This window comes from Arachis ipaensis, chromosome B06 (genome assembly GCF_000816755.2).
Source record: "Arachis ipaensis cultivar K30076 chromosome B06, Araip1.1, whole genome shotgun sequence".
NCBI classification, from domain to species: Eukaryota; Viridiplantae; Streptophyta; class Magnoliopsida; order Fabales; family Fabaceae; genus Arachis; species Arachis ipaensis.
In genome coordinates, this window is record NC_029790.2 from 101940927 (window position 1) to 101965018 (window position 24092).

At 36.8% G+C, this 24092-nt stretch overlaps 3 protein-coding genes and 1 long non-coding RNA gene across 4 annotated transcripts; 2 read left to right on the forward strand and 2 right to left on the reverse strand.

Moving 5' to 3' along the window:
* Positions 1-1941, forward strand: LOC107604719 (probable aquaporin SIP2-1). The gene is made up of 3 exons (XM_016306369.2): positions 1-467; positions 1054-1314; positions 1462-1941. Exons 1-3 carry the CDS (start codon positions 171-173, stop codon positions 1624-1626), a joined length of 723 nt encoding a protein of 240 aa, XP_016161855.1. The 5' UTR covers positions 1-170; the 3' UTR covers positions 1627-1941.
* Positions 2382-5074, reverse strand: LOC107604718 (magnesium-protoporphyrin IX monomethyl ester [oxidative] cyclase, chloroplastic). The gene is made up of 5 exons (XM_016306368.2): positions 4499-5074; positions 3977-4041; positions 3558-3885; positions 3106-3204; positions 2382-2817 (listed from the first exon to the last, which is right to left on the reverse strand). The coding sequence occupies exons 1-5, from the start codon at positions 4970-4972 to the stop codon at positions 2554-2556; spliced, it is 1230 nt and encodes a 409-aa protein (XP_016161854.1). The 5' UTR covers positions 4973-5074; the 3' UTR covers positions 2382-2553.
* Positions 5228-7387, forward strand: LOC110263431. The gene is made up of 2 exons (XR_002349083.1): positions 5228-6323; positions 6703-7387. It is a non-coding gene; the product is annotated as an uncharacterized LOC110263431 (long non-coding RNA).
* LOC107604717 (serine/arginine repetitive matrix protein 2-like) lies at positions 8290-11399 on the reverse strand. Its single transcript, XM_021104668.1, has 3 exons — positions 11122-11399; positions 8862-9413; positions 8290-8736 (listed from the first exon to the last, which is right to left on the reverse strand). The coding sequence occupies exons 1-2, from the start codon at positions 11382-11384 to the stop codon at positions 9110-9112; spliced, it is 567 nt and encodes a 188-aa protein (XP_020960327.1). The 5' UTR covers positions 11385-11399; the 3' UTR covers positions 8290-8736; positions 8862-9109.

A 24092-nucleotide genomic window follows, 5' to 3' on the forward strand; every position in this document is an offset into this window, starting at 1 on the left:
AGGAAGAGTCCCACTAGAAAATTGGCAACACACTTTCTCCTTCCATAAAAAGAAAATTGGCGTCCTAGAGATGAGATGAAGAGTTAAAATTGCCTGGACACGGTTTCATTTGCATCATCTATGGCCACGTCAGCGCCACCGTAGCCAAGTGGAGACGGTCGACATCGGAGATGGGAGAGCGGACGAGGCTGGTGTTGTGGGACTTTGTGCTGTCCGCGATGTGGGTGTGGTCAGGCGTTGTTGTGAGGATTCTCGTCTTCGATGTGATGCAAGTGGGTCGCCATCACGGTCACCTGGCTGCGGAGATTGTGAAGATGGGGCTCTCTGTGGCCACCATGTTCGTCTTTGCCTTCCTTTCCAATGCCACACGTGGTGGGGCCTACAACCCCCTAACCGTTTTGTCCTCTGCCTTCTCTGCAGGCTTCCGAAGCTTCTTTTACTGTGTTGCTGCCCGGATCCCCGCTCAGGTTACCTTCTTCAAAACCCTGCCCCTTAACAAAACTATTCATCAATCGCACCATTTTCACATTTTTTTCTGGATTCTTATGTTGCTTTGAATTATTTATAAGGGAAGTTAATATATATATGTTGCCTCCAGAAATAAACGAGTTTTTGCATTCAGTATATTTCTGTATGTCTCAAAAATGGATAAGTTTCTGTAAAGTGAAAAAATAAACGTTTAATCATTCTTAAACTAAAATAGACTCGTATAGTATGGAAGTTACAAATTCAATCATCAGCAACCTGTATCAGTTTAGGAATCTCCTTAGATCTTTTTCCCTCACACCCTACATGCTGTGGAAATCCATATACTCTAGTACTAATGATAGTTGTTATAATACATATCTTATCATAGTTGATTTGATGGCACACACAGAAAACCAATGATAATGTCTGATGTGTGAAGAACCAGGGGTGTTATTTGACATAACATTGCTAACTTGTGCATAATGTCACGTCTTTTGTTTAGTTGAACCATTTTGATTTTACAAAATCAAAATCAACTTGAATGGAAGATTACCATTCTAATATGCTTGGTTTCATTCTCTCCAGGTGCTTGGATCTATAATTGGAGTTAAGCTTTTAATTGATACCATTCCTGAAGTAGGACGTGGACCGCGCTTGAACACTGACATTCATCGGGGTGCCTTGACAGAAGGGTTACTAACATATGCAATTGTGACCATTTCTCTTGGTCTCACCACGAATCTTCGTGGAGGTTTCTTCATGAAAACATGGATATCCAGTCTCTCGAAGCTAACACTTCATATACTTGGCTCGGATCTTACTGGTGGTTGTATGAACCCTGCCTCTGTAAGCACACTACTCCAAAAAGATCACACTTTATCTTGTCAAGTGTAAAATTAAAAATTGCGAGAATCCTTTCGAATAGTTTTTGCTAAGAAACCTTCTATATTGTTATCTTATCAAAGATTAAAACATTGTTTGACTATGTTTCAGGTAATGGGGTGGGCTTATGCTAGAGGAGATCACATAACAAAGGAGCACATTCTTGTGTACTGGATTGCCCCCATAGAGGCAACTATATTGGCAGTTTGGACATTCAAATTGTTAGTGCAGCCGGTTAAACAAGATAAGACTGCCTCGAAAACTAAATCGGATTAAGCTTTGTTACTATTTTTGTGCTAAATGTGTGATTCTTCCTTAGCTTTCAATTAATATTTGGGTAGTCTAGTTGGTTTGGGATAAATGTACATCAAGCTTAGGTGATTAACAATCAGTATGTGTTGCGGCAGCTATTGTTTTTGTGCAATTCTAAATATTTTCTAGTGCTTGAGTTAATTGGAATCCTTGCATGCATCTCTTGGATTCTTATGCATGATTCACGCGTTGTACTCTCCCACCTAACAGATTGTTGGGCATTAACAGTGTGTAAAATCCATCTTTTTTTTAATTTTTTTAAAAGACAATTTTTCTTCTCTATACTGCAAGTAATGCAAACCTTAAATTTTCTTTTCTATACAAGTAAACGGTTTCTTTTCCCATTCGATGTTTATTAAGCGATCACCCAATTGTTATAAATCAGATTTTGTGGACACAAAGCATTTCTGAATAAATCCCACAAGTTCGGTTCACCTATAACCTCAATGCATCATTCGGGAATTGTTTTGTAACACCTTTATAACCTGAGGATACATTATTATAGAGCTAGATTACGGAAAATTCTACCTTAAATTCTACGTTAAACAAAAAGATCAATGTGCAGTACTTCATAAGGGGACTTCTAATTAAGTACCTTAAATTCTACTGTTAGACCTTCCAATTTAAGATTGTAGGAAAAGGATCATATCTTATTAAGTACTTCATAAAGATACTTCTAATTTCTAGTGAACTTTGAATAAGAAAAAGAGAAATTAAAAAGTAGAAGATACGGTAGAACACATTATAACTAGAAAGGGACCTCAATAAGTCAATATTGTAAATGTTTCCTCACTGTCTAGTACAACCAACTTTTGGCAGCAATACTAATAGAACCCATAATGAACATTATGATGGAGATCAAAAGTAAATAAGGGAATTTTATGCATAACTTCAGTACACAAGCTGTGGTTCAAACTCTGCCAAATCTACAGATCCTGACTCAATGGGTGGCATTAGATATGCTGCCAAGAGTTCAGACACCAGGGCGGCAACAAGTGGAATCCTTTTCAAGTTCTTCACCACCGGAATGTCATCACTCTCACCAACGGCTAGAAGCTTCTCGTTTATCTCAACCATCCGGTCCAATTTCCGCTTGAACTCCGGGTTCTCAACATCAAGAACAGCTGGGAAAATCCGAGCTGTTGTGCGGTTGGTCTGCATAAAACAATCAAGGAATGAAGCTTGAGTAATATCTTGAAATTAATGAAGTCTAAGTTAGTTCTTTGTTGAGCAGCTCTCATTTGTAATGTGTTTTTAAGGGAACTTAAGGCTGCAAATTTCTTTCTTGCTTTTTCGCAAGTTAGTATTTATGTTCATCAGTTTGTACTGGACAATTAGTAGAAACAGATGTCGATTTCATTATGGAGAATAGAAACTTACGAACAAAAAATTAATTGAACATCAATAGTGACTACTGCTGCTAATTTGAAATTAAAAGCTAACCTCAATGATGACATGCATGTCAAATTCTTTTGTGTCGAGTCCAATGCCTTCATAGAAAGCTGTGCGTTGACAATCATTGAGATACATCGTGACATAAACCTGCATGAACAAATTCGAGAATTACATTTTAAAGATTACGAAGGATGATGAAAGATACCACAAATAAGATCTTTTTGACAGGCATAACCCGATTCATGACACAAGAAATTCATATGTGAATGAAATTATCTTGGATGTACTTGACATTGATGGATGCTATTGGGTTTGATCTACATGTAAATGTAGTGTTCCATATACACACTTTTCCCTTATAAACTCTTGATTATCTATTATATTCTATATAGCAGCTTAACCTTAAATAAATTGGAACGTATATTATGGTTACATTAAGAATCTAATTAACAATCCAAGGGTAAAAGTAAGAATCAAATTCTACACAAGCAAAAAATTACCGATAGACAGAAGAATCGAGCCCATAGTTTTGCCTTCCAGTCATTCAAAAACTGTGGCTGTGCTTTCATCAAAGCAGAGAAGAAGTCTCCATGTCTGTTCTCATCCTGGCACCAGTTCTCAAAGTACTTGAAAATGGGATAACATTGGTATTCAGGATTCTCCTTGAGATGTCTGTATATGGTTATGTATCTCCAGTATCCGATTTTCTCAGACAGATATGTAGCATAGAAGATAAACTTTGGCTTGAAGAATGTATACTTTCTAGCTTTTGTAAGGAAGCCCAAGTCCAAAGCCAAATTGAAATCAGATAAACCCTTGTTCAGAAATCTGTATAGAATCAAAAGGATAAGGCCATTCAGCATAAGACATGAAACAATAAATTGAAGGAAAGAAGAACAAATATGTAGTGTTTTCATACCCAGCATGTCTGGCTTCATCCCTAGACATCAGAGAGAAAATCTCAGCCACGACAGGATTGGTTTTCTGCGATTTCAACATCCGAAGCAATTCATCAGTCTCATAAATAGAAAGCCCAAAAGTGTACAAAGAAATAAAGACTTAGAAATGTTTTGCATGCTCATTTTACTTCCAAAACCGAGCCAATCACACTTTGATTCAGTGAACTAGTCAAAATGAGTACAAACAACACATCTCGAAGAATGCATTGGCAAAGAAAGCTCTGCTTCCTTGTAAGACAAGAATGAAACTCAAATAGAAATGGCATTCTCAAGCTTATCTTTTAAGAGTCACATTAAGCTACCCAAATAATATAGATCCAAAATCCTAGTACTAATTAGAATTTAACACCAATAGTGCACTTTTATATGCTGTATTGACAAAATTACATCGCAATTTTTTTCAATGCCCAAAACTAAAGTTCACATGGTGAATTGCATTTTCCTGGAAATAAAGAAACTAGAAAGAGCAAACACACACAGACCTTGAGCCTCCTTCCAAGCTCCTTGTAAAGGAGGAAACCAGAGAATTCAGCAGTGCAAGACCTCTCAAGGAACTCAACAAAGATCTGTCTGAGTGGACCGTCAATCTTGTCAGCAGCCTCTTTGAACTCCTTGTTCCTCACAAAGTGTGTCTGGTTGTAATCAGTCTTGAACTCCTGGAGCAGTGCCACAAACTCATCCTGGTTCAAGTTCTTGTTTATCTCAGTGTTGAACAGCATCTCCATCTCATCAAAGTCTGTTGTGTAGAATCTTGGTGTCAACAGTGTCTCCTTTATGGCAGTTTTACCCTTCTTGCTTGGCTTTGTTGAGGTTGATGCAGCTGGAGGTGTTGGTGTTGTTGTGGACATTCTTATGGTGCTGAATTTGGAGTATGAACCAATTCTTCTGGTGCCAAATTTGGGTGTGGTGTTGCTAAACTTGGAGATTGGTTTCACAAGGGCCATTTCTGCAGCCATTTTTTTTTTCTTTTCTTTGGAGCAAAATCCCAAGCAGTTGGTGTGTGTATGTGAGTGTACTTTGAGGCTGAGGAGTAACCACAGGAGTACTAAGGACAAAGAATCGAATGAGGATATAACTGTTAAGTTGCGGATGGACCGTGATAGAATCTCATCCAATGAAATCTATGAGATGTAATGGAAGGTTGACACGTGGCAGGTGTTGTGAGGTTCTTTGCGAGATGATTGGTTTATTTATTGTGATTTCAACTTGACGAGAACTTGTGGCCTTCCTTCAATTTGTATTGATACTTGTAAAATTTGTTATCTAGATTATTTTTTTATCAATAGAAGATATATAGATTTATTTGTTATAATTTTTTTTAGTGGAAGTATATAAGGACATAGTATATAAAGTGTTAATTCAACACAAAACCTAACTCAGAAGCATAATCTTCTTTATTTTTGGTTTGATTTAGTCACACCCAAGTCAGAAATGGCATTATCTTAACTCTCATTTCTTTTTCTTTTTTTTTATGGTAATGTTTCTTGGGCTTTTAATGGGTCCCTGAGTTGTTTTCTTGTCATTTTTATACATTTATTTGTTAGGGAGTTTCACCAAATTCGAAATCACAAGTGAAAGCTATGTGCAATCAGATTTGTAATGCTCATCAGGCACCAAGTTTGCAACCTTTGCCTTTTGAACATGTTCATTCAAAAGAAGCTAACATATTTGCCTGCAGCAATCTCTGTTTCCCATTTTTGGTGTAGCCAAAATAAGAAGAAACTATATGCCTTTGTCATGGCCCTTTTTTTAAAGTTAGTTTTAAGCTGATAATTTGAATATTCATAAATTTGTGATTAAAGTTAGTTTAGTTTCATTGCCTTAACTTTCGATTAAATCTAGTGTTGCAAATTGATGATGGCTTTTAACTCATCCATGAATTTTTACTCTCCAATTTCGTGGACAAGAAATTTATCATATGATTTAGTTTATGAGAAGTTTTAGTTAGTTATTGCTTCAAAATCTGGAAACTGACCTGCTTAATCTGTACTAGTTTTATCTATTATTGAACCATTATAGATCATTATTATTTGCCAAAACAAAATATCCTAACACCATCAACTAAATGGAAATACTATATAGCACATTTGCTTCTTTTACAGTTTGATCATTATTTTTAGGTGCAATAAAATAAAGAAGAGTACAAGTCTAATATTGACACCAAAGGCTCAAAAGCTAGAACTTAAGAGGGACATCAATATATTGAATAGCTTTACCTGACGCCTATTAGGAAGAAAACCGGGACAGTCATATTGAATTTTATTGCCAGTTGAATCCGCAGCCTGTATAAGAGTAGCCTTCTGCTTTGTAAGAGTAAAATCATGCCCTTTAAATTTTCTTTTTCTTAAAATTCACGCAAAGGGGGTTGCCTGAACACCTTTTCACATACATTCTTTGGATGCAATCTCTTGCACCAGTACTCTTGAATACAATGAAGATACAATTAAATATCATAGAAATTGGAACCCCAAGCAATACAAAACATGATCTTTTAGAGATCATATTATAAAAACTAATTTTTAAAGATCTTTTGGAGCTAATTTAAATTCTCAATAGGCATAATCATGAATCATATTTATCATTTTCTTCCCCCTCCTATTTTTAAAGATATAAGTGCTTGATATTGGGGTTATGTTCTCTCTTTTATTCCTTTTTGGTTACTAGTACTAATGTTACTGGAAAACAGGTGAGTGACAATGAAGACTGTAACATCAGCAGCATATTTGAAGAAGCTTGTGATTTTATAGCTTATGTTGAGCAGATTGGTCAGAGAGTTATAGTGAAGGAAGCTCTATGTTCTTAATAATGGGAGATGACTCTTCTACCGAACAGTTGGAAGAAGAAGAAGAAGAAGAAGAAGGTTGGCGTGTTGTTAGGAACCATGAAGGTTTGAATCCAGACACATATTGGAAGGCTTTTATGACAAGCTCGTGGTCTCTGTTGTTGTTGTTGCTGCATGACGAAGAAGATTCCACGAGAGAAAACAGAGCAAGGAGAATCAAGAATCTGTAAAAGAAGGGCTTCATGATGAGTTTGTTAATTAATGGAAGTTGTACCTATGGGTCGTTGACTGTTGAGCATCATGACTCATGAGCTTCAAAAATCAACCGTTTTTTTATGATCACCGCTTTCACCACATTTCCTCTTGCACCCGTTGATTGTGACCCCTTTTTTGTTTTCATTATCCCCTTTTATTTTTCAAAATTGTGGTTGTTTTCTTACAGTATTCTAACCTCATTCATGTTGGTTTGAGTAAACAATGATTTTATATTGGAAAAATATATAAAATCTTAAGATTTTTGAGTAGTGCTAGGGAGCCAATGGCCTAAGTGTACAATGTGTGGGCTAAATCTTTGGTTTATGAATCAAATGAACATCACCTATACTATGCAGAATAACCATCCGGATTCCAGAGATAACCATCCGGATACCAGGGATAATAAACATCACATGTTATAAAAAACTAATTTTGGATTCACCAAAGTTTGACCTTCCGGATCTGGAATTTTTATACCATGCCCTGAAACCACTCATCCCAAAAGCGTAACTTGAGAAGACAATGTAACACTAATAATAATATCTCTAATACTTTCCAAACCTTCATTGTACACATTGTATGCTTAGGTCATTGGCTCCCTATACTTTCTCAAGATTTTTATATTGTAAAAATAACTTGTTAATAGACAGTTTTAAATTGATTTATTTATTCAAGATTGTAATATCATAAAATTTTGATTACTTTGTGTGGAAGAAAATAGATCTAAGTTGTATTAATATAATAATAGGATTTATGGTAGTGTAACCAAATAGATTTGAAGGTGACATCACTGTGGGTTCAAAGAGATGGGGACCATTAGCTTACAATGTGTTGCAAATTGGAGTTACTCCATTAGCTAAAAAGGAACACTAATCCATATGCAGATAAGCCCCATTCAAAGTCCATCAACGTATCGATGACCCAGTGAAAAACAGACTTCATTATTCAAAGATTCAGAGCAACTACATTGGCAGCCTACATACGACTCTATCTGATTTTCATACCACTTTTAAGAGACACACAACTAGTAACTCTCAGATAAGAAAACTGATGGCTTCAATCAACCAATATTTCAAGCTATTTCTCTACAATGAATTGCAGACTTCATATTGCTTTTTCTGGAATTAGAATGGACATATCTTGGACAAGCAAAAAACTATCGTAAACTTTTTAAATAAAATTGTTATCACCTGCATTATTTTGAATGTAAAGAAATTTGAGATTCTGTAGCAGAACTTACACTAAACAAAGAAAGCTTATAATTAATTCATGTTCTGAGATGTACTTTTGGAAAAAGATTATATTACATAGTACAATAATTATGTTTGTGCTCATAGCTTGGTATATGTAAATCTAAATAACCCAACTTATCAAGAGATAACCCCACAATGACCTTTGTTAAAAAATGTATATGATCAAGACATATATACAAGGGGTAGCAAAAACATCTAAAATCTTATCATCATAAGCAAATTCGATGGACACACTTCACTGCGGTCCTTGTGTAAGTCTCTGCACCTCATTATGGTCACCAAGAGTTTCAATGAGAATGGGTGGAGCATACTGGGCTAGCCCTTGGTGCTCTTCAGAATCTTGGCCGAATGAGAGAACAATTATTTCAATTGACATCTCCACAACTGCGAAAAAAAGAGTTGCAACAATGTACCCAAGAGCCCAGGATAACTGCATTAAACAAAATGAAAAGCAAAGTGTGTGAAAAATGAAAATCACATTAAATGATATAAGACTTCTCTGTTAGCAACTACTTTTCATGCAAGATATAAGGCTTCTCCTCGACAGATACTGACCTGGACCGTCTTCTCTCTCTATTTTTAGATTTTCCATGCAAAATTTCTTCATTTTTGCTGGATTGAAGCCTATTATCATCTGAAGAAACTGATCTTAAACGTCTTTTGCTCTTTTGTTTGATTTCATCAATCTTGGGAGATGACTTACTACCTCTGTGATGACTTGGGGATCCAGAATCAGCACGTGATTCTTTCCTTCCTCTATGAGGTGAACTTTCTCTGTGATGTTTTGGAGAAATAGATCCAGTTCAATGTGATTTCCTTGAATGAGGGCTCACGCTCCTACTCCTATTCCTTCTTGAAGCAAATGAATGCCGATCAAGGTATCTATCTGAATCCTGTCTTCTGCTTCTTTCACTGTGTTCTCTGATGTCTCTATAGGACCTTCGATCCCTTTCATAGCTTGAATAATGATGGGACCTGACTGGTGATCTGGACTGACGATCCCTATTGTAGCGAGCAGGAGAGTAGGAACGACACCTTCTCCTTCTTCGATAACTAACAGGACATCTTGACTTTGATCGAGATCTTGCAAGAGGAGGAGAAGGAGACCTGAAAATGGAAATTGAATTAATGAATTCAAGACCTTTGTTAGCATATGAAAATGAAGGACAAAAAGAAATAATATACAAACAAGATTTTGTCACCACAATCATTCAGCCATATATCTTAAAGACAGATCAACGATATACAATTTTAAAACACTACGCAGAGTAATTGCACATATTGTGGGGGGAACCCTTAAGATTGATGAGAATGCATATTCACAATAAAGAGATATGCTACTCAACCTCACAGCTATGGCACATAAAACTGCAAGCTTCTATAATACAAAGGCAATTGTGTAATATATATAAAGATAAAAAAGCAATGGATGCATTGTACTCACACTAAACCCAAATACATTCAAATACCTACTGATAACAAAATGTATCTAGATATGATATACATTCAAATACATTGATTTATCAATATACCAAACCAAACAACCTTAAAAAAAAAAAAAAAAACTTCACATAAACTTCACCCCACCAAACCAAACAACCCCCCAAAACACAAGCTTCAAATGAGGATGATTTTCACTACCCTATTTTTACAAACACGAGTGGTGCATAGAAAACATAATAAGGGGTGTTTGAGCTGGGACCATATACTAGTATTAGTATTAATGATGTCGTTGTTAACATGAGAATGAGAATGAGAATCTCATGGTCCTTATAAGTTGTCGGAGGAAACAAAGAAGAATCCAAAAGAGAACAAAGAACCTGCAAAAAGTGCAGATCTTTGTTTTTTCTCTTCTCATAAAGAGGAAAAGGGTGGCATGTAGTAGAAGTAGCATAGGGACTGGGATCAAAGTAGGAATGAGTTAAAAGGCATCATCAATTTGCAACACAAGATTTAATCGAAAGTTAAGGCAATGAAACTAAACTAACTTTAATCACAAGTTTTTGAATATTCAAATTATCAGCTTAAAACTAACTTTAAAAAAAGGGCCATGACAAAGGCATATAGTTTCTTCTTATTTTGGCTACACCAAAAATAGGAAACAGAGATTGCTGCAGGCAAATATTTTAGCTTCTTTTGAATGAACATGTTCAAAAGGCAAAGGTTGCAAACTTGGTGCCTGATGAGCATTACAAATCTGATTGCACATAGCTTTCACTTGTGATTTGGAATTTGGTGAAATTCCCTAACAAATGAATGTATAAAATGACAAGAAAACAACTCAGGGACCCATTAAAAGCCGAAGAAACATTACCATAAAAAAAGAAAAAGAAAGGAGAGTTAAGATAATGCTGTTTCTGACTTGGGTGTGACTGAATCAAACCAAAAATAAAGAGGATTATGCTTCTGAGTTAGGTTTTGTCTTGAAGTACCTGATTGTGTACAAGTCTTTGAGAAGAGCTAAACAAATAGAACTCAACAACTCATTAAACAAGGAGATAATTTAGTATCTGATTGTGTCTGAGCCGTATATGACCTCCTAAGATTTTAATACACAAACCATTCTGTCAGCTTAGAGTACTCATAATTCAGTTCCAACGTGCTTGTCCTCTGAAATTTTCTATTTTTAAATTATAATTTTTTAGTTTCACAAATTGATGAACAAACTAGCTCTAATATGTATATGCATGCGTGAGAAGGATAAATAAATTCTAAAGAGACAAGAAAATAGAGGGTTAAGGAAAGGATGAATATCAACACCATCTCTTGACAAGAATTTAAAGCAGCAACATTCAACCAAATTATAGAGACTAACCTTACGGCGACGCTCTCTGAAACGAGGAAGACGGCGACGCGCTCTGGAACGAGGAAGACAGCCACGGTCTCTGCCGCACGTTCTCCTCGGCTGGGTGAGGCGCGCGCGAAAGCCGCGGTGACCTTGACAGATCGCCGTGAAGGAAGCTTCTTTGTCTTCTTTATCGGAAGAAGAGGCGATTGAAGAGATGAGAAAGAGGGGCACGGATTCCATGTGCCGTGTGTGTTTGGCGTTTCGGTGTGCATAGCACTTAATTTTGGCATATCGGTGCGCTAAAGGACGAGAGTCATTGGATCTTTCTTGTTTTTTTATTTGACGGTATAGATTTTTTTGTGACTGAACATAACACAAAGAAAAAAGATCTAAGAAAAAGGGTAGTACTCCTCTCTAATAATAATGTCTAAATTATTAGGAGGCAGTAACCACTCTAGATACACCTGCTTGTTTAAAACAGCAGTCTTAGCCATTAAATTAGCCGCTCTGTTTGCTGTTTGCTGGATGAGTACTAAAGTAGCTGTCCAATTGCATTGGAGCATCTCTTTGATTTTGTCAAGCAGATCAGAGTCATTCCTAATCATGCTGATTGTGCCTCGCGAAACAAGAAGAAACATATCAAGATTATCAGTTTCACATATGACCTCTTTGCACTCGCAATCCCAAGCCATAACAAGCCCTCTCCAAATAGCATGAAACTCATAATAGAGAATACTAGAAAGAGGTATACTGGCAGAACAACCTTTTATCCAAATTCCCATGCTGTCTCTAATAATACATCCAAAGCCAGCTAATTGCTCATTTTCAAAAATGCTTGCATCGCAGTTCACTTTACAGACATTCATTGGAGGTGGTTCCCAGTTATATTTCAAAGAAGAAGGAATAATATGTTTTTGGTTGATAATAACATTAGAGAAATCTCGAGCAGCATGTTTAACTAAGTGAACAATTTTCTCCTTACTCCATGGATCATTTTGGTGGAAGATGTCATTGTTCCTATCCCTCAAAATCCACCAAAAGGCCGCTGCAAAGAAACTCATTTTTGTTGAGGTTAGAACGAATCCAAGACACAAAATCCAAACTAGAGTCCTCAGCGGTCATTCCCAAATTTAAGCTAATCCAAATCTGACGAGCTTTTTGGCAAGTCCTAAAGCAGTGGTTAATATCCTCTAGAGCAAGATAACATCTCTGACAAAAAGCAGAAGTAGAAATACCTCTTTGAAACTGGTAACTAGCTGTGGGAACTCCGTTGTTGAGGCAAAGCCAGAGCAGACACTTTATCTTCTCCGGTATTCTCAAGCGCCAAAGCCAAAGCCAATTTCATTATCATTCCAGCCAAATTTCTTCTTCAATAGCCATTCATACCCGCTTTTAGTCGAGTAGGTGAGAGTATTTGAGTTTGTCCAAAACCAACCTGTTTTATCTCCTACCTGCTTGATAGGATCAAAGAGCATCAAATCAAGTTTAACTTCTTCCGGAATCATTGTGCAAAGAATATCCCACCGCCAATGCCCAAGGTGCCAGACATCTTCTAACTTCAAGTGAGAATCAGAAATGTGCACAAAAGGAACCAAAGGAGCTAGCGTTCCACATAGTCGCCAAGCATGATACCAAAAGGATTGAGACATCCTACCTGTACACCAATCAAAACCATCACGAAGCTTTTCTATTGTCTTATAAATCGCTCGTCAAGTGCTTGAAACATTATTAGAAAATTTGGGTGAAAAGCAAGAACTCCCAAATAAATATTTTGCCAACATAATTCTTACCCAAAACTTATCTTTATTATGCAATAATTGCCAAACAAGCTTTCCGAGTAAAGCAAAATTTATGCATTGAGTATCTCTAATTCCCAAGCCTCCATATTTTCTTGGAGTGACAACTTTGCTCCACTTGACCAAATTTAAGCAACGCTCCTCCACCTTTTCCTTCCACAAGAATTGTCTAAGCACAGAATCAATCTTTTGACAAACCGAAGTAGGAAAAAGAGTCACTTGCATCTGATAAATAGGAAGAGAAGAAGCAACAGATTTAATTAAGCAAAGCCTGCCTGCTCTGTTAAGGAGCCGACCTTTTCAACTAGCCAGCCTATTCTTGATCTTCTCTAAAGAGTCCGAAAAAATAGATCTAGCAGCTCGAGGATGATTAAGGTTCACCCCCAAGTATTTGCCTAGGTCACTAGTAAAAGGAATATGAGAAACACCAGACAACATTTCCTTCCTTCTATTAGAGATATTTCTAGAACAAATAGCTTTAGATTTTTCAATGTTAACCTTCATACCTGAAGCTTTACAAAACAACTCCAAGGTGTGCACAACATTTTGAACTTGACTTTTCTTCGCTTTACAAAAAAGGAGGAGGTCATCTGCAAATATCAAGTAAGAAACTCTAGGTCCCCCTCTAGAAACAGCCACACCATCCCAAATACCCTCGTCAACTTGTTTGGAAATGAAGCACGCCAATCTCTCCATGCACAAAACAAATAAATACGGAGAAATTGGATCTCCTTGCCTGAGCCCTCTGCGAGGTTGGAAGCTGTCCAATTTATTCCCATTCCAAAGGATGGAAAGATTTGAGGCCTGAACACAATTCATTACAAGTCGAATAATTAGAGAAGGAAAGCCAAAAGATTCAAGAGTGTGCTCAAGAAAATTCCAATCAACTCTATCATAAGCCTTTTCTAAATCAATCTTAAAAGCCATAGCTCCTTTTCTAGACTTTGTCCGCTTAAGAAAGTGAAGAACTTCTTGGGCGACAATAATATTATCAGGTGCTCCTCTACCATGAATAAACCCTCCCTGAGTTGGGCTAACAATCTCATCCAAAAATGGTCATAATCTATTAACCAGCACTTTAGTCACTAGCTTATAAATTACATTACAAAGGCTTATTGGCCGAAAATCCTTTAATCTAGTTGGAGGGTCGCACACCTCATGACCCACCACATCCCAATATTCCTTGAAGAAAAAAACTTGAAAACCATCCGGCCCAGGAGCTTTGAACGAGCTCATATTATCCAGAGCTTCTTTAACCTCCAACATTGTTACTGGTTTAGACAAATTATCACAAGCATCCTGGCTAAGAGATGGCATAGGAATTTCTCCCATGCAATTAACCTCAACAGGCTCAGTAGAACAAAAAATATTTTTGAAGAAATGAACAACCTCCCTTTGCAAAACTTCCGGATCATCAGACCAAGACCCATCACTGACTAGCAACCCATGAACCTTGTTAGATTTTCTTCTAAGGATGGTTTGCATATGGAAAAAGCTAGTATTTCTATCACCATACCGAACCCATTGATCTTTTGACTTCTGGTACCAAAGCAATTCTTCCTGGGCCAAAACTATATTATACTCAGCTCTCAATTCTTCCTCTTTGTGCTTCAGAATCAGATTATCGTCAGCTTCCATTTTCCATTGAATACGATTCAAATAACCCTCAAATTCCCTCTTTTTAATAAAAATATTGCTGAAGACCGTAGAGTTGAATTCCAACGAAGCTTCTTGGACCCCCAACAACTTTCTATGGATGCCAAAGTCTGTACTATCCCAAGATTTCTGAACAATGGCCTTGTAATCAGGATGCGTTGCCCATGCCGCTTGAAATCTAAAAGGCCGGTTTCCTTTCTTGATAGGAACTCCTTGACATCGAATAAGTAGGGGACAATGATCAGAGTGGGAACGACTGAGAACTTCAACAAAAGCTTCTGGAAAAAGAAGGCGCTACTCTGTAGTACAGCAAGCTCTATCCAATCTCTTTGTAATTTCTTTGTTTCCTTGAATTTTACGGAACCAAGTAAACCGTCTTCCAGAGGTTGTTAGATAAAAAAGACCACAAGAATCTAGAGTACTTGCAAAGATACTACTGCGATTTGAATAGAAATTACCCCCCTTTACCTCATGAACACTCAAAATATCATTAAAATCCCCAACCACCACCCACGGGTCCTGAATGCACAAACCAATATCAAGCAGATGACTCCATAATTCTACTCTATTAGTGGCTTGAGGGCTGCCATAAACTGCACTGCAGATCCATCTTCGCCCACCACCATCAATTTCCAAAGTTACACATTGATTCATAGCCCAAAGAATTTTACAAGAAAATTTTAAATTAGCAGAAAGGAACCAAATTCCTCCATTGTGTCCAACAGTATCTACAATCTCTACAGGATAATAGCCTAATCTCCCCCAAAATTCTTTCATAGTTTCAAACCCAATATGAGTTTCCACCAAAATAAAAAAAGTTGGTTGAAATTTTCGTACCAACTCCTTACAGTGCACCCGAGACATTTTATTTGACGCCCCCTAACATTCCAACTAATAATATTTAAATGGTCACAATCCATAAAAAATAAATTAAATAATTGGAATATTTAATCTTTCTACCTCACGTTGATGGACCCCTGTCTCCAAGTGTCTCCTTGTGGACTTGTACTGCAGAACCATCATTCTTCTGTTGAGGTTGGGTCTCCAAGTTTGTTGTTGCACTAACTTTATCAAGCTCTTTTTGTACTCGAGAATCCATTGACAATGCTTCAGTAGGTGAGTTTTGAAGCGAAATAGGACGCTGCCTTTTGTGCCCTGCTTTAAAAAAGGGAGTACTCTGATCCTTGAAAGCCACCTGAGTTGTTTCCAAAGAGTCAAGCGTGGATGGAGGATCTTTCTTTTCCTTGGGCCCCACCTTTGCATTTGATAAGGACTTCACCTTTGCATTTGATGAGGATCCAGCATGCATGTTATTAGACCCAAAAGAAAATTTCTTACTCACCAAATTGGAGCATATTGCTACATTGGCTTTTTTGGCACCACATTGTGGCCTTTACCCACTTTTTCCTTGCCTTTTCTACTAACTGTAACCCATTCACCTTCTTTTGCACGAGTATCCCTTTCCATACGTGAGTCTTGCAAATTATCATGCACAAGATCTGCTGCACCATGCTTCTCCATAATTGAAATTGATTTGGCATTAATTCCAAATTCAAAAGATAAATTTTGATTTTTTACTAGGATTTGACTACCTTCCACCGTTTTCTCGTTGTTATCTACAGGAAAAAGTAACGGCAAAATTTTCTCCTTCACCGTGCTTTCCTTCCCAATGCCATTGTTGTTCTCTTTCACATATTCTCTTGTGACATGTCCAAAGCAGCTACATTTTTCATAAATTAAATTCAAGTGCTCATATTCTATGTCATACATATGACCATCAACTTGAATTTTTTTTATAACTGGAAGTCCCAAGTTAATTTGCACACATGCTCTTGCATACTTTCTCCTCTCTGCAGACTTGGTGGCTAAGTCGATGCGGATCGGTTTGCCAACAGCTGACGCAATCATTTTCATGGCTCTCTCTTGATAATAGTTAATGTTTAAACCTGTGATTCTTATCCAAACCATGGTAGACCCAAAAGTGTTTTCACAAGGTCTGAATGAAGAACTCCAAGGTTTAACCGCAACATAGCTTCCAGTAATCATCCACGGTCCTCCAAGGAGAACTTTCTCTCTATCCTCTAAGAGATCAAATTTGACTAAGAAATAGCCAAAACCGACATCTAGTACCTCATATTCTCCTTTGGTTCTCCAGACGCCTTTAAGCCTATGCGTGATTGCTGTATAGCTAAAATTTTTTCCAAGAACTTTGATCACGATGGCATCTTTGTAGGGCTATGCCAATATCTCTTTTGCTTCTTCAGTGAACGTCACAGTTGGTATCTCCGAATCACCTTGCTTACCAACTACGGTAGCCATCTTATCTCTATCAAGAGAATCAGCAACCTCTAAAGCTCTCCTTGCTGAGGCACCAATAACTTTATCTCTGAACGATATCCGCTGACTTTGAGTCTTGTTACCATCTCCTTTAATCCCCACCGACATGGCCGGCTGCCTCGTTATGTGCCACCCTCGAAGACTCAGATTACTTGTTACTTTTCTCTTTTGATTGGCTACTGATTTTTTTTGGGAGATCCGAAAATTAATGGGGTTATTGTAGAAAAAATTTATGAATTCTTAAGTTGAAATTGATTACGGTTAATGATTGTGTATTTCGTTAACTAAGACTCTTTCTTCTTAATGCGGTTAAAGGGTTCGAATCATCAAGCTTCTCGCAGGGAGTTGGTCGACCCGAACGGACTGGCAGAGCGCATGCGCCATCCTATCTAGCAAGGATCGACTCTCAGAACGAGGACTCAAACCCTGCAGCTGCTAGAGAGAACATAGCCGCCGTGAACGACCACAAATCTGCCGTAACAGACTTGAACCTAGTCCACGTCAGTGGCGAAAAACGCTTCCTCCAAAGCCACTCACGATCTCCGACCTATCGCCAGCACCGATGCACGGCTCGCAGCTGCGCGCGTGGCATACCAGGAGAAGCTCTGGACCCACAATAACCTTGTAGCAACGAGAGCCAATTTCACAACAAGATCCTCTTTTTAATTCATTTGCAAAATTAAAATTAATTAATCCTTTGAAATTTTAATGAATAGTTGTGTTCGATTTGTTGGATAATTACCATTTTGAATTTTTTGTTTAACAAAAAGTCAAAAGTAAGGTTGGTCATATTCGTCTACTTGTCATTAATTTTTGAAGTTTTGATAAGAATGAAACACTTTATGAAAAAAAATCATAAATGAATTTTACATTCTAAATTAATCTTATATTCTAAACTAATTATTATAAGCTAAGTGTGTATTTAGATTAGAGTTTGCAAACAAAATTTTGTATAAAATTGATTTTATAAACTTGATTTTGATAAAAAAATGAGTTGGTGTTAACCTTTGGTAATTTTGTATCAAAATGGATTATAATAAAATGAATGTTGTTTGGATTACATTATTTAAAATTACGTTTAGACAAAAATTACTAAAAAGAACATGAATTTATATCATTCAAATTTATATTATTTTAACACTTTTTGACTATAATTACTTTTAAAAAGATTTAAAATACGTATTAATAAAAATAATTAGAAAAAAAACATATGAATAATGAATATTAAAAATTCTATTAAAAAAATACAATGATATACATAAGTGAACATAAAAAAAATTCTAAACAAAAATATCCATACTATTAATAAAAAAATAAATAAATAATTGATAAAAATTAAAACTTAACAAAGAGTACTAATAATAATATTAAAAAAATATTTGTTTGTAAAAATAGCTATGAAAAAATTCAAGAACTCTATGATTGTTTTTGGTATTTTTTATTGTAGATGAAATTGAATAGCAAAATTGGTAGAATATCAATTAATTTTTTAATTTATGAAGTGAATGCAGAAACTAAACGCAAAAGCTATCGTTTATTGCTTCTGGTAAACGGGAGTTCAAATCCAAAATCATGTTCACGCGTTCAGAAGAAAAAAATTAGCCAAACAAAAATTACAGCATTCAAAAAGATTGAACGCACTTCTTGTGCTTCCAACGTGTTTACCAACACACCCTAAGTAATTCGGTTCAATTAATTTTATGAGAAATTAATAATTATGTTAAATTAATTTTATTAACTATAGTAATATGTCATGAAAAATTATTAATTACTAGTGTATGTTCCCGTACACTGTACGGGATAATTAATAAAAATATATAAATTTTTTTTATTAAAAGAGATTAAACAAAAAATATATATAATAATTATTATTATAAATATTTTATTAAATTATAATTAAAATCAAAGTTTAATTATTTTTATTGTTAAAAATATTAAAAATAATTAGTATTTGTCTTAATTGATTTGGAGTGGTTGAGTGACCATCTCACCCGTCTACCAAAGTAAATATTAGAGTTTCGAACCCCGCCTTGTGTATGTAACAACTCCTTAGCTAGCAACAGAGTCTTAATAAATGGAAGAAAATACAGTGAAAGAAAATAGTTTTATATACGGTATCATATTCATTCGAGAAGTCAAACAATATGATCAACGTTGTTACCAGTTAAAATGTTATATTGTATGACATGATTTTTAAGTTTCTAAACTGATAAACTTATGTCATTAACAAAAGCTATTAGATTGATTAATATTTCTTGGTAATATTACCAAAACACCGTCGTTGAGTATATTAGTTTGTGTAAAAAGAAACTATAATAACTTTTGTTATTCAATATATAATTTATTCTATTGAAAAATGAATTATTATTCTTAGATTGGTAAATATATTTTTTTCTATTTTTATATCATTTTATTTGACAATAATTACCATTAAAAAAATGAATCTTAAACGAATAAGATGATTCAATTAATTATACAGATAATAGTATATTTATAAATATTAATAACAAAAATAGTCTCATTAATATAAACAGAAAAGTTCTGGATACAAGCCATTAGGGCTTGTATGCTTTACAAGTTCATTAAGGAGTAAACCCAAAAAACATGCTGCAAGCTCTACGTCCAATACACGCGCTATATAAAGATCCCGCGTATATATAACTACCAAATTTAAAAGATTTGTTTCCTTCTTCGTTCTCCTTATTTCCAGATTTGCTCGTTCTTCTTCTCGCGCCTCTTCCCTGCTTCTTCTCGATCGTTCTTTTTCCCTCCTTTCTCACTGGTATGTTCTTCGTCATTTACGTTAGTTCCTCTCTCTGCAACTCCAGCTTCATTTTCTATTCGATTTGTTGTTTTCTGAAATCAAAGTTTGAACTCGTTTTGAAGATTATGGATGATTCAGCCTCAGATTGTTAGCTAAATCAGGGCGAAGTGGATTATGAATTTGAATCTAACGAAGTTCCTGAGGTTTGATTTACATACGATTACTCTGAATTTTGTTGCAGTCATTTGAATAGCATTGTGCAGCTGAATAATTCGTGAACATTGACTGTGAAACTAACACGTTAATATGAATCTGTGGATTGAATGTAATGTATTAGTTTTGATTAATTATCTGGAATTTATAGCAGACGCTCGGGTGTAGATCAGAACTTTTTTGGGTGTATTTTTGCGAGAAGTGTGGGTGTATTTACAGTTTATGACTTTTTCTGTTATGTTAGCTGAGTTTTTGTCGTTCGGGTGTATTATATCAAACATGATTAGGTGTGTTTTTAGTTTTTGACATGGTATATTCTGCAGCCTGTGTATTTACAGTTTATGATTTTTTTTGTTATTTTAGTTGAGTTGTTTTGTTTCGGGTGTATTATATCAGCAATGATTGGGTGTATTTTTAGTTTTTGACATGGTGTATTCTGCAGCCTCTCTCTATTATAGATGACCAGTTTGTTCCGAAGGTTGGAATGACCTTTACCACCCTTGAAGATGCTGGAAAATTTTATAGGAACTACGCCAAGGCTGCAGGTTTTTCTACAAGAGTTCGGAGCACAAATAGGAAGGGAAACGAGATTAAGAACCAATTGATTACATGTAGCAGAGAGGGAAAATGGAAATCTAAAATATCTCCGACCGAGAAGACGAATCTGACAGCCGGTTTAAACTGTCCTGCAAGAATTTATATACACACATTGAAGGATGTTGGTGCTTGGATCATTTCAAAGGTTGTGCTGGATCATTCACACCCTTGCTGTCCAAGTAAAGCAGAGATGCTCAAACAGCACAGGGAACTAAGCATGTCCATTCATCGTACAATAGAGAATAACGAGGAGGCCGGTATTAGACCAAGCAAAACCTACCAATCATTTGTTGCGGCTGCCGGGGGTCACCGCGAGTTAAATTTTATTGAAAATGATGTGAGGAATTACATTACGAGAGAAGTGCGGAATGTTTCCGAACAAGAAGATGCAAAGGAATTCGGAAAATATTTGTTAAGAATGAAAGAGAAGAATCAGAATTTCTTTTTTGAGCTTGAACTCGAGGAGGATCAATCGATTAAGCTGGCTTTTTGGGCTGATGCAAGAAGTAGAGCTGCCTTTGAGTATTTCGGAGATGTTATTTCATTTGACACCACCTACAATACAAACAGGTAACAAACTCTCCCTGTTTATGATGCTAAATTAATGTTGTTTTATGAATCTTCCGCAGAGGTGTATATTTGGATGTTTTTGGGTGTATACAAAGCATTTGTTGGGTGTATTTAATGATTTTCCATTCTGCAATATGGTAATTTGATTCAAGTATAATTTGGTTTGTGGTTCTTTTGTCGGGGTGAATCACCACGGTCAGTCAACACTTCTCGGATGCTCTTTGATGAAAAAGAAGAAATTGAATCATTCAAATGGTTATTTCAATGTTGGCTTCGTTGCATGGGAGGAAATGCTCCGAAAGGGTTTCTCACCGATCAATGCGCATCAATGAAAAGGGCTTTAGAGGCCTGTATGCCAACAACAATTCACCGTTGGTGTATTTGGCACATCATGAAGAAGATTCCAAGTAAATTAAACGGGTACAAGGGACATGCAGAAATCGAACAAGAAATGAGCCAAGTTGTTTGGAACTCTCATAGCAAAGACTCATTTGATAGGAATTGGAATGATTTTCTGCTGAATTTTGGTCTTGTGGACAACAAGTGGCTTTCAGGTAATGTTTGTTTAAAATATGCAACAGAGGTGTAAATTGCATATTTTTTGGGGTGTATTCATAGTGTATGTTTGGGTGTATTATGCAGATCTCTATGAAGACCGTCATATATGGGTTCCAATATATCTGGATCACCACTTCTGGGCAGGGATGAGAAGCACACAAAGGAGCGAGAGCAAGGTTCTAAAAACTGGACCGGACCGGCCGGTTCGACCGGTTTAACCGCGAACTGGAAATATAAGCGGTCCGGTCCTCCTTTAATAACTGTCGGATAGAAAATCGCTGAAAAACCGGTGAACCGGCCGGATAACAAGTGGCTTTCAGGTAATGTTTGTTTAAAATATGCAACAGAGGTGTAAATTGCATATTTTTTGGGGTGTATTCATAGTGTATGTTTGGGTGTATTATGCAGATCTCTATGAAGACCGTCATATATGGGTTCCAATATATCTGGATCACCACTTCTGGGCAGGGATGAGAAGCACACAAAGGAGCGAGAGCAAGGTTCTAAAAACTGGACCGGACCGGCCGGTTCGACCGGTTTAACCGCGAACTGGAAATATAAGCGGTCCGGTCCTCCTTTAATAACTGTCGGATAGAAAATCGCTGAAAAACCGGTGAACCGGCCGAAAACTGGCCGGTTCGACCGGACCGGTGACTGGCCGGTTCTTATAAACGACGCCGTTTTGTAATTATTTTTAAAAAATTAAAAAAGAAACCCGACCCACCCGTGAACCACACCCCCCTTCTTCCCTCGACCCCCCATTCATTCATCTCAGTCTCAGTGAACCCTAGCCCTCTGAAGTCTGAAGCATTCCCAGCCCAGTAGCCCTCCATCGTCGCCGCGGTCTCAGGTCGTCAGCGCCACCGCCGTCGCCTGGTCCTCAGCACCAGTAGCCCTCCATCGTCGCTTGGTTCCCAGTCTAGTAGCCCTCCATCGTCTTCATCTTCTCAACACCAGTAGCCCTCTCATCGTCTTCATCGTCGCGTGGTCCTCAACACCAGTAGCCTTCCATCGACCCCAGGTGAGTGACTCGTCCTCTGCTCATCTTCTTTGTTCTTCGCCTCTGCTCATCTTCTTTAGTATAAGAAACATGAAGTTGATACTCTGTGAACTTCCTCTGTGAACTTAGATTTCTGTTCAATTTTTGTGAACTTCCTTGTGAACTTTGATTTCTGTTCAATTTCTGTGAACTTTCTCTGTGAATTTTCTCTGTGAACTTCCTCTGTTCAATTGTTGGTTAGTATAAGAAATAAATAATCTGAAAACTGTTGTTATTCCATTGTATTCAATTTGTGAACTTCCTCTGTTCAGTTGTATAAGAAATAAATAATTTGAAATCTGATCAATTGTTGTTCAATTTGTGAACTTCCTCCTGTTCAATTGTATTCCAAATTGTTAATTTGTGAACTTCCTCTGTTCAATTAAATTCCAATTTGCAATTTGTGAACAAATGGTTTAATTTCTGTTATGTTTAGTTTCTGTGTGCTAACTACCTGTATTGTTTAATCAAGTTTGTACCACCTACAATACAAACAGGTAACATGCTGTTCTGGTTTATGATGTTGAATTAATGTTGTTTTATGATTCTACTGTAGAGGTGTATATTGGAGGTTTTTGGGTGCATAGGATCATTATTTGGGTGAATTTTTTAATTTTAATTCTGTTTTGTCGTAATCTGTTTCAGGTATAATCTGGTTTGTGGTTCTTTTGTCAGGGTGAATCACCACGGTCAGTCAACACTTCCTGGATGCGCTTTGATGAAAAACGAAGAAATTGAATCATTCAAATGGTTATTTCAATGTTGGCTTCGTTGCATGGGAGGAAATGCTCCGAAAGGGTTTCTCACCGATCAATGCGCATCAATGAAAAGGGCTTTAGAGGCCTGTATGCCAACAACAATTCACCGTTGGTGTATTTGGCACATCATGAAGAAGATTCCAAGTAAATTAAACGGGTACAAGGGACATGCAGAAATCGAACAAGAAATGAGCCAAGTTGTTTGGAACTCTCATAGCAAAGACTCATTTGATAGGAATTGGAATGATTTTCTGCTGAATTTTGGTCTTGTGGGGCTTTCAGGGCTTTCAGGTAATGTTTGTTTAAAATATGCAACAGAGGTGTAAATTGCATATTTTTTGGGGTGTATTCATAGTGTATGTTTATGCAGATCATGCAGATCTCTATGAAGACCGTCATATATGGGTTCCAATATATCTGGATCACCACTTCTGGGCAGGGATGAGAAGCACACAAAGGAGCGAGAGCAAGGTTCTAAAAACTGGACCGGGCCGGCCGGTTCGACCGGTTTAACCGCGAACTGGAAATATAAGCGGTCCGGTCCTCCTTTAATAACTGTCGGATAGAAAATCGCTGAAGAACCGGTGAACCGGCAGAAAACTGGCCGGTTCGACCGGACCGGTGACTGGCCGGTTCTTATAAACGACGCCGTTTTGTAATTATTTTTAAAAAATTAAAAAAGAAACCCGACCCACCCGTGAACCACACCC